This window comes from Brachyhypopomus gauderio, chromosome 8 (assembly GCF_052324685.1).
Source record: "Brachyhypopomus gauderio isolate BG-103 chromosome 8, BGAUD_0.2, whole genome shotgun sequence".
In the NCBI taxonomy this organism is placed as follows: Eukaryota; Metazoa; Chordata; class Actinopteri; order Gymnotiformes; family Hypopomidae; genus Brachyhypopomus; species Brachyhypopomus gauderio.
Genome location: NC_135218.1, coordinates 12,431,422 through 12,445,482, shown reverse-complemented (window position 1 = coordinate 12,445,482; position 14,061 = coordinate 12,431,422). Strand labels below are relative to the sequence as shown.

At 40.5% G+C, this 14,061-nt stretch overlaps 1 protein-coding gene across 2 annotated transcripts; it reads right to left on the bottom strand.

The window, feature by feature from the left end:
- Positions 1 to 190: 190 nt before the first annotated feature.
- myhb (myosin, heavy chain b) lies at positions 191 to 13,977 on the bottom strand. 2 transcript variants are annotated; one of them, XM_077014503.1, is made up of 41 exons: positions 13,927 to 13,977; positions 13,685 to 13,731; positions 13,055 to 13,270; positions 12,736 to 12,879; positions 12,439 to 12,595; positions 12,163 to 12,190; positions 11,673 to 11,784; positions 11,499 to 11,591; positions 11,343 to 11,406; positions 11,155 to 11,253; positions 10,796 to 10,899; positions 10,507 to 10,645; positions 9,909 to 10,027; positions 9,672 to 9,821; positions 9,410 to 9,580; positions 9,010 to 9,316; positions 8,787 to 8,854; positions 8,543 to 8,630; positions 8,277 to 8,394; positions 7,980 to 8,103; positions 7,763 to 7,899; positions 7,410 to 7,665; positions 7,028 to 7,270; positions 6,755 to 6,931; positions 6,509 to 6,654; positions 6,343 to 6,433; positions 5,852 to 6,241; positions 5,634 to 5,760; positions 5,398 to 5,516; positions 5,114 to 5,310; positions 4,847 to 5,030; positions 4,431 to 4,596; positions 4,183 to 4,307; positions 3,788 to 4,096; positions 2,227 to 2,430; positions 1,986 to 2,111; positions 1,528 to 1,698; positions 1,337 to 1,441; positions 791 to 886; positions 399 to 530; positions 191 to 313 (listed from the first exon to the last, which is right to left on the bottom strand). In XM_077014503.1, the coding sequence occupies exons 3-41, from the start codon at positions 13,250 to 13,252 to the stop codon at positions 296 to 298; spliced, it is 5,802 nt and encodes a 1,933-aa protein (XP_076870618.1). In that variant the 5' UTR covers positions 13,253 to 13,270; positions 13,685 to 13,731; positions 13,927 to 13,977; the 3' UTR covers positions 191 to 295. The 2 variants fall into 2 exon arrangements, with proteins under 2 accessions (XP_076870618.1, XP_076870619.1); XM_077014504.1 differs by having other exon boundaries at positions 8,787 to 8,851.
- Positions 13,978 to 14,061: the final 84 nt, after the last annotated feature.

Sequence of the window (14,061 nt, the reverse complement as noted above, 5' to 3'; positions counted from 1 at the left end):
GTCATTAAGGCTGCCTTCAGTCCCAGACTCATTACTGGATCTCAGAATATGACAGAAGCTCACAGCTTAAGCAGATGAATTTTGACACATACTGATACACATCGGAGGTTGTTCCTTAATAATATCAATTCACTTAGGTGGGTAGTTAATAGTCATCATTTTGACCAGAAATGGAGAGCACAAAGACCAATTTTTAGATAATAAGCTCTTTTATTGGTTGTGTGTATAATCCAGGATAATATTTTGCTGATGAATAGAACTCATATTGTATGAGCTGCTTCTCTGTTCCATCCTGTTATTCTGCGTCTTTACCCTGCAAACAGAGCAGAACAAAGTAATTCATTTAGTTAATCCATTTTATTATATACTCGATTTCTTTTACGTGTGTAAACACATACCTTTCCAAATTCACGACTCTTGGCTCTGAGCTTGTTGACCTGGGACTCAGCGATGTCAGCTCTCTCCTGAGCCTCCTCCATCTCATGCTGCACCTTCCTGAATCTGGACAGGTGAGTGTTGGCCTGCTCCTCCTACAAACAAAACAGTGCATACGGTGATGAGTCAACTCATTCAAAACGCTCACTGATTTGTTTTTAATTGATTAGAAGCCACTAAAGTTTAGTGACTAAACCAATATGGTTAACATTGCTACAACAATACCTGCCAATTTCAGTTATTTACATGGGTAAACATGTGAATATGACCTACAAAAACAGTGTCCTATTCAAACCCAGTCTCAATCGGGGGGGGGCTAGTATGGACCATCTCAGAAAAGATGACGACCACTCACAGAGTCCTCGTATTGTCTCTTATAGGACTTCACTTTCAGCTGCAGCTTGTCCACCAGATCCTGCAGCCGGGTCACATTCTTCTTATCCTCTTCAGTCTGTAAGGAATGATTAGTTGGTGCTTGTTCAGTCTTCTAAAGGCTTAAAAGTTACAGCTGCATTAGAAATGCATAGTTACACTCTTTATTGTTTACACTTTTTTGTCTGATGCTATGTTAATTATAGTATTTTATTATAGTATCAAGTCACAACAACTAGCCAGGCTTGGAACTGATACATAAACAGATTAAGTAGGTTCTAAATAGAGAAAAAAGAGATTAGCCTTGCCAATTTGTGCAAATCAGAACATTAGGCAAATCAGACAATAATAAATATAACCTGCAGATTTAAAGCACTTCCACAATGCCTATTGCAATTTAGTGTCTAATACTGCTCGGGGTACATCAAACATCAAAGGCGCCACTTCCTCAATCATTCAGCATTTCTCCAAAGGAGGAGTGAATAATGGTATTTATGGTGCAAAAAGAGGATGCACCTCAATGCAGTACCTGGTAGGTGAGTTCCTTTACTCTCCTCTCGTATTTGCGAATACCTTTAATCGATTCAGCTGCATGTCTCTGTTCAGCTTCAACTTCACCCTCTAGCTCACGAACCTAAAATAACAATTTTAAATAATACTAGACTTAATGTAGCTAACGCAGTCTTCTGTGAATTACGTTGATATGTACATATTACTTACTCTGGCCTCCAGTTTCTGGAGTTGTTTCTTTCCCCCCTTCATGGCCAAGTTCTCGGCCTCGTCCAGGCGGTGCTGCAGGTCCTTGACTGTGACCTCCAGGTTCTTCTTCATCCTCTCCAGATGAGCACTGGTGTCCTGCTCCTTCTTCAGCTCCTCCGCCATCATGGCTGCCTGAATTGTTTTAATAATATAGTTTAACAGGTTTAACAGCAACAATACATCTTGATTAGTAACAAATGTTTGGGATAAGCTTTGTACATTACATTCTTTTTTTTGTACATTACATAATTTTAAATGAATATTTAGTTAAAAAATTTTAGCTGAGACTGCTGTATTTTAATGAAGACTCGTGAATGGTTTCCAGTGTGTTCCATGAAATCTAACAATATCTAATGAACAGTATCAGTATCCATGTGAGATAACAGTGTCTAAGTGATGAAGTACAGTATTTTATTCACATCAGTGATGGCTTTTTTGGCCTTTTCCTCAGCGTTCCGTGCTTCCTGAATGCTGTCATCCATCTCTCCTTGAATCTGCACAAGATCAGCGTCTAGCTTCTTCTTGGTGTTGATAAGGCTTGTATTCTAAACAAAACGAGAAAAAATTGTGACAAAAAAAACTGTGTTCACCATGCTGCAGGTTAAACCTAAAAATTGGTAATGAGATCATTCGACTTACTTAAGAATTGCTTTTGCTTACTTGAGAATGAAGCAGAGTCACTCGCTCGCTGACGTCCGCCAGCTCCTGCTCTGCCACTTTGCGGACTCTGTCGGTTTGCTCCAGAGCAGCTCTGAGCTCCTCGATCTCGGCCAGCATCAGATTGTTTCTGCGCTCCACCATGGCGACCTGCTCTCTCATGTCATCTTGTCCCCTTAAAGCCTCATCAAGGTGCAACTGAGCATCCTGGCGAAAAAGCACGGGGCAGTTAGGAGTTTGGACCCATCTCGAACCTCCCATTCATGGCTAAAATAATGGAAAAAATTGTTGCCATGCAACTGCATGACTTTCTTTCCAGTAATATGCTGTATGAGCCTTTTTAGTCTGGTTTTCGGACTCTACACTGTACTGAGTCTGCTCTCTTAAGAGTTGCAAACGATCTCCTGCTCGCAGCAGATTCCAGACTGTTCAGCATTCTGGTAATCTTGGACCTCACTGCTGCTTTTGACACAATAAACCATAACATTCTTCTTTCTAGATTACAGTCTATCGGTGTTACAGGATTGGCTCTTAGTTGGCTACAGTCTTATCTCACCAACAGGCAACAATTTATATCACTAGGCTCCTAAAGATCTTCCACTATACCTGTTGCTCAAGGTATACCCCAGGGTTCTGTTCCTGGACCCCTTTTATTCATTCTCTACATTTCCCCCTTAGGCATTATCATCCGGAAACATGGCCTTAATTTCCATTGCTATGCTGATGACATTCAGATCTACTGCTTCACCTTTTGCCTCCGCCCAGACACTGAGTGCTTGCATCTCTGATCTTAAACTCTGGCTGCACCAAAACTACCTCAAACTCAATGCCGATAAAACTGAGGTCTTATTGGTAGGCTCAAAATCACTACTTCCTGATATCCCTAACATCACCATCAATGTTGATGGTGCTTCCATTAAGCCTTCTCATTCTATCAAGAACCTTGGTTGTCTATTCAGCTCAACACTTAGTTTTGAAGCTCATATAAAATTCATAACTAAAACAGCGTTCCACCACCTGCACAATATTGCTCGCCTTCACCCCATCCTCAGTGATGATGACGATGCCAAAATGCTCGTTCACGCCTTCCTCTGTTCACGTCTCCATTACTGCAATTCTCTCTTCTTCAGTCTTTGAGCTTCAGCAGTTACACTGGTTACCTGTCACTTGCATAATCAACTATAAAATTCAAGTCTCTTCCTGGTCTTGCTCCTGCATATCTCACCGAACCCATCAAGGTTTATCGTCCCTCTCGCACCCTTAGATCCTCTCAGTAGATCTTTCAGTGCTGCTGCCCCAAAACTCTGGAACTCTCTGCCTCAATCTCTTCATAACTGTTGTTCTTTCAAAAACCCACTTAAAACTTTCCTCTTTACCTCTCATTATTCTTCCTAAGTGTATGTCCCCTCATATGGGATGTTAAGCGTCCTTGGGTTTATGAAATGCACTATATAAATGTAACCTATTATTATTATTGTTGTTGTTGTTGTTGTTTGATATGTTGTCGTTTGTCTGTTTTGATCTTGGCCCATGTGAGTGTCGTTCTTTCATTCTGCGTACAAACCTTAAGTTGTCCTTGGACGTTCCTGAGCTGTTTCTGGGCCTCGGCAGCTTGGCGGTTTGCATGGCTTAGCTGAACCTCCATTTCATTGAGGTCACCCTCCATCTTCTTCTTGATTCTAAGGGCATCATTTCTGCTTCGAATCTCAGAATCCAGAGTGGTCTGCATGGAATCAATCACTCTCTGGCTGTTTCGCTTCATCTGCTCCATCTCCTCATCCTTCTCAGCCATCCTCCTGTCGATATCACTCTTCACCTGGTTAAGTTCAAGCTGGATACGAACAATCTTGGACTCCTCATGCTCCAAAGTAGCCTGAGAGATCGGGTTGAAAAATGTAAGGAACATTCACTGGATCAATCTATTTCTGATATTCTGAAGCATATTTCTATTTTACACACCTCAGCTTCCTCCAGGGCTGTCTGTATTTCTGACTTCTCACTCTCCACTGTCTTCTTTGCTTTCTCCAGCTCGTGGATAGTCTTTCCTGTCTCGCCAAGCTGCTCACTCAAATCTGAGATCTCCTCTGTATGGAAAGTCATAATATGCCATGTTGAATAAAAGCTCAATGACAAAGAGAGATCATTTCAAATAGAGACCAGCAGTTTACATCTTATATCCATCTCACAGGAAGCTGAATTTGACTCACGCTGCAAGATTTTGTTCTCCCTCTTCAGAGTCTCCAGCTGATCTAGAGCTTCTTCATACGAGTTCTTCATCTTGAAAAGCTCAGTGCTCAGGGTACGAGCCTCTTTCTGGGAACCTTCCAGTTCTGCTTGGCTCTCCTCAAATTTCTGTTTCCATTCTGCCAAGACCTTTAAAGCAATTACAATCACCAGCTCAATTTGCATGTCTGACTTGCAATGTATGTAATGTATGTTTAACATGAACTTCAGCTGAAAGTGTCCTTAGCACTATTCCCACCACAGTTTCATTACTGTTGGACACTACCTGTGTTCTAAGGATTAATACATATCGAAAAGGGGACAGGAAAGAGATTTTGGTGATTTTTAACCAATATGGTAGCACTTGTGTATAGAAAATGTATAAATCAAGCTGGTTCACCTTGTCAAAGTTCCTCTGCTTCTTGTCAAGGTTAGCAGCAAGAGAATTAGCTCTCTCCACATCAATCATGAGGTCTTCCACTTCACCCTGCAGTCTCTGCTTGGTCTTCTCCAGGGAGGAACACTTGGCGTTCACCGCTTCAATAGACTCCTCCGCATCCTGCAGACGCTGGGCAAGCTTTTTCCTTAGGAAAGCAAGCGAGCGTTACCGCGTTATTCCTTTGTTTCCACGTTCGATAGACGGCTGTCAGAACATCGAGTGACTTACTTGGCGTCCTCGAGTTCCTCGGTGCGCTGGATGGCGTCTGTCTCATACTTGGCTCTCCACTGAGCCACCTCACTGTTCGCCTTCGACATGCCACGCTGCAGCTCGGCTTTGGCCTCTTGCTCTTCTTCATACTGCTCCCTGAGGAGGTCACAGTCGTGACGAGCTGACTGCACCGCGTGGGCCAGCGCATTCTTTGCCTTTCGATCAAAACCAGATACATTCGTTAGGAAATCTACTTAGAAATTGGATTGATTTAACAGTGGGATTTCTGAACCATAGCTTACCTTGACCTCTTCTTCAATTTGCCTTTTGAGCTCCTCAATCTGCTGGGTGTAAGCTTGCTTGCCTCGAGTCAGCTGAGAAACAAGAGCTTCTTTCTCTTCCAGTTGACGTCCCATTTCACCTATTACAGAACTGAAGTTGAGTGTCTTTCCCTTGGCATGACACCATTCATTAAGATGCCACCATTATATGTTTTCATGCTCATAGACTTGTGTCATTTCACTTCAGCATCATTTACCGTTTTCAGTCTGAAGTCGTGCCTTTTGGGCACCAAGGTCATTGAGCTGCCGAAATTGCTCCTCACACTTTGTCTTTATCTCACTCATCTGGTCCTCTAGTGTACGACACATCTTTTCAAGATTAGCCTGTCCAAAAGCCGCAGATGCCACATTTTTAATGGTCTGCACTCGCACAAATACAGTTCCTTGTGTTTGTATCTTTTTTTAAACTATTCACCTTCGATTTGGATACAGCCTCCATGCTGCTGCTTAGATCATCGATCTCCATCTTGAATTCACACTTCTCCTTCTCTAGCTTCTGCTTCACCCGCTGGAGGTTGTCTATCTGCTCGCCCAGCTCGGCCACGGTGTCCGCCTGCTTCTTACGGAGGGCTGCGGCAGTGGCCTCGTGCTGCAAGGTGCACTCCTCCAGATCGCGACGCATCTTCTGGAACTCGGACTCACGCTTCTTGTTCATCTCGATTTGGGCTGAGGTGGCACCGCCGGCTTCCTCGAGCCGTTCGCTGATCTCTTCGAGTTCTCTGGACAGATCGGCCCTCTGCTTCTCCACCTTGGCACGGGCGGCGCGCTCGGCCTCAATCTCCTCCTCGAGCTCCTCGATGCGAGCCTGCAATAAATTTGAGACGCTGTCATGCACTAAACTGCTCATGTAACAATGTCGGTGATTAGTACGTTATGATAGTAAGTGACAAAGTTTCAAAGCTTAACCTGGAGTTCTTTTATCTTCTTCTGAAGCTGTGCACCAAGAGACTGCTCATCCTCAATTTTGCAAAGAAACTGATTTACCTCAAATTCTTTCCTGTTAGGAAAAACAATATTTACTGCAAAGATTATGAATTTGAACGAGAACCTTTAGTGAACAAGTTGAACTCACTTCTTTAGCTTTTCATCTGACTGCTGCTTATCATTCTCCAGATCCATTATGGATTCCTGAGCCAGTTTAAGATCCCCCTCAAGTTTTCTCCTTACTCTTTCAAGGTCCATACGAAGTTTCCTCTCTTGTTCAAGGGATCCTTCAAGCTATTGTGGATATTGCAAATGGAGAAGAACATGAAACGCCAACCACTGTAGTTTATTTATACAGTGTAAGAGGTATCAACCATATTTCTGGTAAACTTACATCATCTACTTGCTGTTCAAGCTTAACTTTGGCTTTGGTCAGACTATTGACTTTGTCTTCCTCTGCTTGGAGATCATCAAGGGTCTGCTGATGTGCTTCTTGAAGAGCTTTCTTTTCCTTGGTTAACTTGACAATAGTTTCATCTAGAGAAGTCATCTCTTCAGTTAGGTTTTTTGCCTGAAGAAAAACATAAAACATTTATAAACATTCGTATCAACATTTGCTTAAACAAAAGTTATCAAACAGTCAAGGCCTTATCTTTAAAATATAAACCTTGTTTTCAGTGGCATGTTTCTCCTTTTCCACTTTTGCCAATGTTAGCTCCAAATCATCAATGTCCTTCTTCAGCTCAGAACATTCATCCTCCAGTTTCCTTTTCTTGGCAGTCAACTCAGCATTGATCTCCTCTTCATCCTCCAGTCTCTCAGTTATCTCTTTGAGTTTAGCCTCAAGATGGATTTTGCTTTTAATGAGCCCCTCACATCTCTCCTCGGCATCTGAGAGGTTTTCAACTTCCTAGAATTAAATATAAGGAAATATTTGTCATGAAACTAAAGTTATTTTCCTGACAGGAAAGCTACTGGTCTTCAGTTGGAAGACATTTTCCTGACAGGAAAGGTACTGGTCTTCCGTTGAGGGACTCGTTAGAACTTACTGCAGCTACTTGTAACTGCAAGTCATTTTTTTCTTGCAGTAGTGTAACCATTTTTTCTTCAAGTTCCTTTTTCTTGGCCAGAGCCTTCGCTAGATCTTCTTTCATCTTTTCAAAGTTCTCCTTCATGGCAGCCATTTCCTTCTCTGTCTCTGCACTCTTCAGAAGAGGCTTGATCTTAAAATACAACTTCATCCATGGCCAGTGTTTCACATTCACAAATGCACGGATGTTGTACTGGATGGTGAAGATAGATTCTCTGTTATGAAATTAGATAGAATAGACAAAAGCAAGTTAATTTCTGCTGCATAATACCAGTGCATTCAGTTTTGTGGCATATGTTCAAATGTATGAACCTTCTCTCCATCATCTTGACAAACTCCCTTCTCATAAGGAAACCTCTGCACAGTGCCTGAGTCATGGTAACAAGGATCACAAGCTTTTCATCTCGCATCTCCTCAAGGAGACCCAAAAGTCCAGCTTTGAAGAACACCTATAAACAAGGTTTGATTTATATTATGAGTACATAGTACACTAGTGAAAAGTGGTATAATCTTTGTTACTATATCTTACCTTGGTATGTCCAAATTTGTACTGGGTATGGTCCACATCTATGGAACCTAGAAGCTTCTCTGATGCCTTCTTGTTGTCAATAAACTGCCCCTCAGGGATTACGCTGGCATTTAATACTTTGTATCTAAAAAAGAAGACATTTTTCTTTACTGACTTCAATTAGACGCACACAAATGTTTTTCCACTTTGTTTGATCTACAAGGAAGTAGAATGTAGTTTGCTGGATAGTCTACTGTGATATCCTTGGTCTGATACACAAATGACATTTAGAAATCACATATGCGGTACAGCAAATACCTCTGCTTAAAGTCAGCATAGAGGATTCTGCTGGGGAAGCCCTTTCTGCAGATTCTGATACCCTCCAGTACACCATTACAACGCAGCTGGTGGATGACCAAAAAATTCTCCATCAAGCCTAAAGTTGAGATAAATGTGTTATTGGCAGTGTTTATCATCAAATACATTTCAACTCTCTTGTGTCAGAACCTGTGTAGAACCTTGTCAAAGGACTTTTATACTTTTATTCATATGTACAGTGAGGAAAGGACATTTTAAGAAGTTACCGGGGGTCTTTGATTCATTTGGAATGATGCAGCGCACAAAGTGAGGATGAGTGCTTCTCAAGTTGGTCATAAGCTTGCCCAGGTTCTCCTATTGGATTGGATAACAACCAAATAAACAACCATCTCTCTCAAAGACTTTCTAAGAGCTTAGCATTGCATCACAAACTTTAAGAGAAATATATAATGATAGTTGGGTTTTTAAACAATTATTATAAAATTATAATTTTAACAATGATAGTTTTACCCGGAATAGAGCAGACACAGTCTGGAAGGAGCCACCTTTCTTCTTCCCAGCTTTCTTTCCTTCAGCTGCTGATGCGAAAAAGACGTGCAAGTAAGACTAATGAATCAATGGGATCAAACGTTTGACATAATCCCCCTCTCAGAATGGAAAAATATAATTAAAAATAATATTAACATTCACATTTACGTGGTTGGTTAGATAATTAAATTGGACTTCAACAAACCTTCAGTAGATGAATGTGAAGCATACAGATTAGACAGCAGTTTAAGTGCAGACTTCTGGTACAGCTGGACAACAGAATCGTTCAAGGGGTCCTTGTTTTTATCCAGCCAGCCAATAATGTTGTAGTCCACAGTGCCAGCATAGTGCACCAAGGAGAAGTGAGCCTCCGCCTTGCCTTTAGTAGGCTTTGGCTTTTGGAAGGTTGCAGTTTTACCAAGGTGCTGGTCATAAAGTTTGTTTTTGAAGGTCATATCTGTGGCCTTGGGGAACATGCACTCCTCTTCAAGGATGGAGAAGATGCCCATTGGCTGTTGGTAAAAATATTTTGCATAGAGGATGACAACTGAACATCTTATTAACCATGAAAAAAGAATGATGTTAACTAGATAAGCATCACCTACCTTCTCAATAAGCTCAATGCAAGCAGCCAAGTCCATACCAAAGTCAATGAACTCCCACTCAATTCCTTCTTTCTTGTACTCCTCTTGCTCCAGCACAAACATATGATGGTTGAAAAACTGTTGCAGTTTCTCATTAGTAAAGTTGATGCACAGCTGTTCCAAGCTGTTGAACTATGACATAAAAACAGATATTTCTGAGTTACTTACCAGTGCGGGAATTTTGAGTCATTTTCATCTTTACCATCCATTACTATATACTTACATCAAAGATTTCAAACCCAGCGATATCCAGCACCCCAATAAAGAACTGCCTTGGCTGCTTGGTGTCCAACATTTCATTGATACGGACAACCATCCACAAAAACATTTTTTCATAGACCGATTTACACAGAGCCATGGTTGCATTGTACACCTTTTCAAAAGAGCAAAAAGAGCCATTTCAGTTTCAGCTTCCTTTCATTTTCTGGAATTTGAATTACGTTTGAGGAGTTTTCATTACCTGCGGAACGGTTTGCCCTTTGGTCACATATTCGTTCCCAACCTTGACTCTGGGAAAGCACAAAGCTTTCAGCATATCAGCTGAGTTCAGGCCCAAGAGGTAAGCGATTTTATCGGCCACTGAGGAAATAGGTACAAATTCAAATGATTGAACAAAGTAGTGACTTTGTGGACTAGAGTAACTTCAAGACTATATTATCATTCAAATAATAGGGCTAACATAAATAAAATCAATTGAATTGAAAATACTGAATTTCTATGGTCATTCAACAATGTTCTTGGAATCAGCACTATAGCAAGGTAGCAGCACAGATCTAACAAGTTAGTGTCTCAGTCCCAAATCTATCAAAAACATTCATGGCTGGCAAGACCCCTCCTACTTAGTAGAAGCTGAGTCCGTTGAAGCTGAGTCATTTGAAGGTGAGTCAATGAAAGGTGAATTAGTTGTAGGTGAGTAATTTGAAGCTGAGTTGTTTGAAGGTGAGTCAGTTGAAGCTGAGTCGTTTGAAGGTGAGTCAGTTGAAGGTGAGTTGTTTGAAGCTGAATCAGTTGAGGTGAGGTCAATGAGGTGAGGTCAGCTGAACTGAGGTCACACTTACCCTCCGTGCCATCAGGCTCAGCCTGCTCTTCCCTCTGCTTTTGCTTGAATTTCATATTCCCATGATGCATTGCAGCTCCTGTCAGCTTGTAAATGCTTATCTTTTCTTCAGCAGTGAAGCCCAAGATGTCAATGGCTGTCTGAGGAAATTAAGAAAACACGCTTTTTAAAATTCAGGTAATTAATGCAATTCTAAACACAGAAGTAACAGCATGACGCAATTAATGCTCTGCAATGTTCACATAGCAGTAATGGAGGCAGAATAATTAAGACTACAAAGAGGTCCTTACATCTGTAGCGATGAACTCTTCTACATCATTGATGCTCTTAACAGTGATCTCCCCGTGACTGATCATCGGGTAGTCATATGGGTTAGTGGTGATCAAGAGAGCATCTGAAGAGGAGAAGACACCATGCTTATCCTTGTACTCTTACATTTTAATTTCCCTTGTATTCTTTTGAAGGAATGTGATCATTATTACTGGTATATACAGCAGTCTGCTGCTGCTGTAGCTGTTGTAACTATTGTAGCAGGTGTAAATGTTGTAGATAAAGAGGTTTACGCAGTTAGGACATTAACTGCATAAATTGCACTTTTCTTGGTTTGCTTTATAACCAAGTATTGCCATTTTTAGTAGTTCTGTATTACCTATCAATTCAGGTTTGTGGCCAGTTGCCAGCTGATAGAAAATGTGGTAGCTCCTCTCAGCTGATAGCTGGAAAGTGACTCTTGACTTTTCCAGGAGATCTGTAAAACAAATCACAGGTATAATTTTAAAAGGTTAAAAAATTCAATTTAATTTTTTAATTAATTTTTGTATTTTTTTTTCAACTCACAAGTTTCAATATCAGCTGAGGCCAGTTTTCCAGTGGACGCAAAATGGATTCTGATAAATTTACCCTAAACACAACATTAGAAAATCAGTCTAATTGTTACAATTTTGTAAAGCTTGTATTGTTTCATCAAATAAATACTTAAAGACAAAAACTTACAAAGCGAGATGAGTTATCATTTCTCACAGTCTTGGCATTACCATATGCCTCCAGTAGAGGGTTGGCTGCAATAATCTGATCCTCCAGCGACCCCTACAGGTTTCAACATTACAAAAGTTTAATTGTTGTCTGCGTGCTGTTCGAGATAGCAACACCAATAGTTTCTGCTCCAACCTTCATTTTTCCAGGAACAGGCTCTGACTTCTTTTGTCCAGACACTGCGATTGTCGCAAAGTACTGGATGACACGCTTGGTGTTCACAGTCTTTCCTGCACCAGATTCTCCACTGAAGTTACAAACACAATTTTAAAACAATACTGCGTTGTGTTTCAGTCCAAAATTCTGAAGCCCTCAGATAATCTTTCAGTGGTTGAAAGTGTTTAGTACTGTGGAAATCACTGCACTGAGTGACTGGCTTGCATGGATTTTTCTGTAACTGTTAGCATCACAAAGATTACAGTCAAAAATCATATTTTTACATCACATCTTTGCGGACCAGCTGACAAATACATATCCATGTATCAATCCATGGATCAATGGATCAATGGTAAATAACAAAAGAGCAATTAATATGTAAACATGCACAACAAACAAATGCAAGACAAAGTGACAAATATGCTAAATCTTATTGCAACTACAACACAGAGTAGCCCTTTAGACTTACGTGATCAGGATTGACTGGTTCTCACGATCTGAGGGGAAGATACATATGAAAAAAGTATATATATATATATATATATATATATATATATATATATATATATATATATATATATATATATATAGTATATATATACTATATATATATAAAGTATATATATATATATATATATATATACATATATACACACATATATGTGTGTGTGTGTGTGTGTGTGTGTGTGTGTGTGTGTGTGTGTGTGTATCATCTAGAAATTCAGTAAAACCGTAAGCTCCATACCAGTAAGCATGAACTGGTAGGCATTATCAGAGATGGAAAAGATGTGGGGTGGGGCCTCAACTCTCTTTTTGCCTCTGTAGGCCACCACAACAATACTGTCGTACACTGGGAGCCACTTATATGGGTTCACGGTGACACAGAACAACCCAGAATAAGTCTGCAAGACAGAAAGAGACGACATGAGATGCATTTATTTTACCTCAGTGCTACTTAGTAATAATGCTCTGTGCGATGATAATATAATATAAGGTGACCACAAGATTCAGTTTAGGACTTCAGACAACCTTCCGCACTCACATAGATCATCCATGCTGCGTAACGCTCTTTGAGGTTATACAGCACAGCAGGCTCGTTGAGGTGGGTCATCATGGCCATGTCCTCAATCTTATCAAACTTTGGAGGATTCATGGGATATATGTCATCCTCCTTCACTGTCAAGACCTTTAAGGCAAGAAATAGTTGGTGGTGCATTTGGAGGCATTAAAATAAATCGTGTTCAGGATGTATCTAAAGCTAACAGATACAGGGATGAATAAATATAAATGTTACAGACAATGACTATCAAACCTGTGTCAGCTTAGTGTAATCTTGTAATATTGTAATTTTTTCTACTCACTTTGCCACACAGAGTTTTGACTGTGGCTTTGCCTCCCTCTTTGCTCTGGAGGACACCTTTGAGGTACATCTCATTTGGCTCAGCCACATAGTAGGCGGTTTTAGCATCAAACGGAAGGTTTTGTGCCTCAACCCTCTCTCGTTCTGGCTTCCGCAGAAAGACGGCCGCTGGGCCAAAACACTCCATCTCCGCATCCATAATTACGGTGATACTTTACTGGAAAGTAACAAAGTATAACTTTTATTAAATATGTTTTGTTTACCTGGTCACCTGGAAAATTCAGTAGGTGATATGAGGGAAACAGAAAATTAAGACTTCTGAATTCTTAAACTGATATAACACACACACACACACACACACACACACACACATACACACAGAGAGAGAGAGAGAGAGAGAGAGAGAGAGAGGTGGCATCTACCCTAGTAAGATTATCTTTGTGACAATATTTTATGTAACCGCATGTAACTCTTGATGCATATATAATAGGTAGACGATTCCTTGACTTGTGCTTGTACCACTGTGTAACTATGTAAGCCTCTTGACTTTTTGGAAAACAATATAATTAAGTATTGTTTAAACTATTCTATTTCTAAATAAAACACATCTCCAAGATAAGGCATTATTTACCCTTGGCTGATGCCTCTCAAGAACCCTGATGCTGATGTTTCGTGGTACTGTTAAAGAAAACAAAGTTCATGTGTCATGCTTGTCACCAACCATCATTTGATGAACTCTTTCCTCTGAGAACTTCTAAGATGTTCAACATGTGATATTATTATTATTACAAAACAGACACAGATTAACTGATATGGAGAAAGTACAGAAAATATAAAAGAGCTTCAACCATTGTGAGTCTTTCAGTTACTCACCTTAGCTGGGTGCCTGTAGAACTGTGTCTCAAGCTCTCTCTTATATGCGGTTTTAAATGTGTGGTCATCATGTCTGAGCTGCTCCATTTGGTCATGAATTTTTACCCTGTTTGCCCACTAATGTTTGCCCTCCTA

Excerpts from the sequence above, each read along its gene's own strand:
- myhb (XM_077014503.1), bottom strand. The coding sequence starts at position 13,252 with ATGGATGCGGAGATGGAGTGTTTTGGCCCAGCGGCCGTCTTTCTGCGG. Across the intron at positions 12,191-12,438 it reads CTACCAGTTCATGCTTACTG|ATCGTGAGAACCAGTCAATC; the intron begins GTATGGAGCTTA and ends TCTTCCCCTCAG. Across the intron at positions 6,932-7,027 it reads AACATGCCACTGAAAACAAG|GCAAAAAACCTAACTGAAGA; the intron begins GTTTATATTTTA and ends GTTTTTCTTCAG.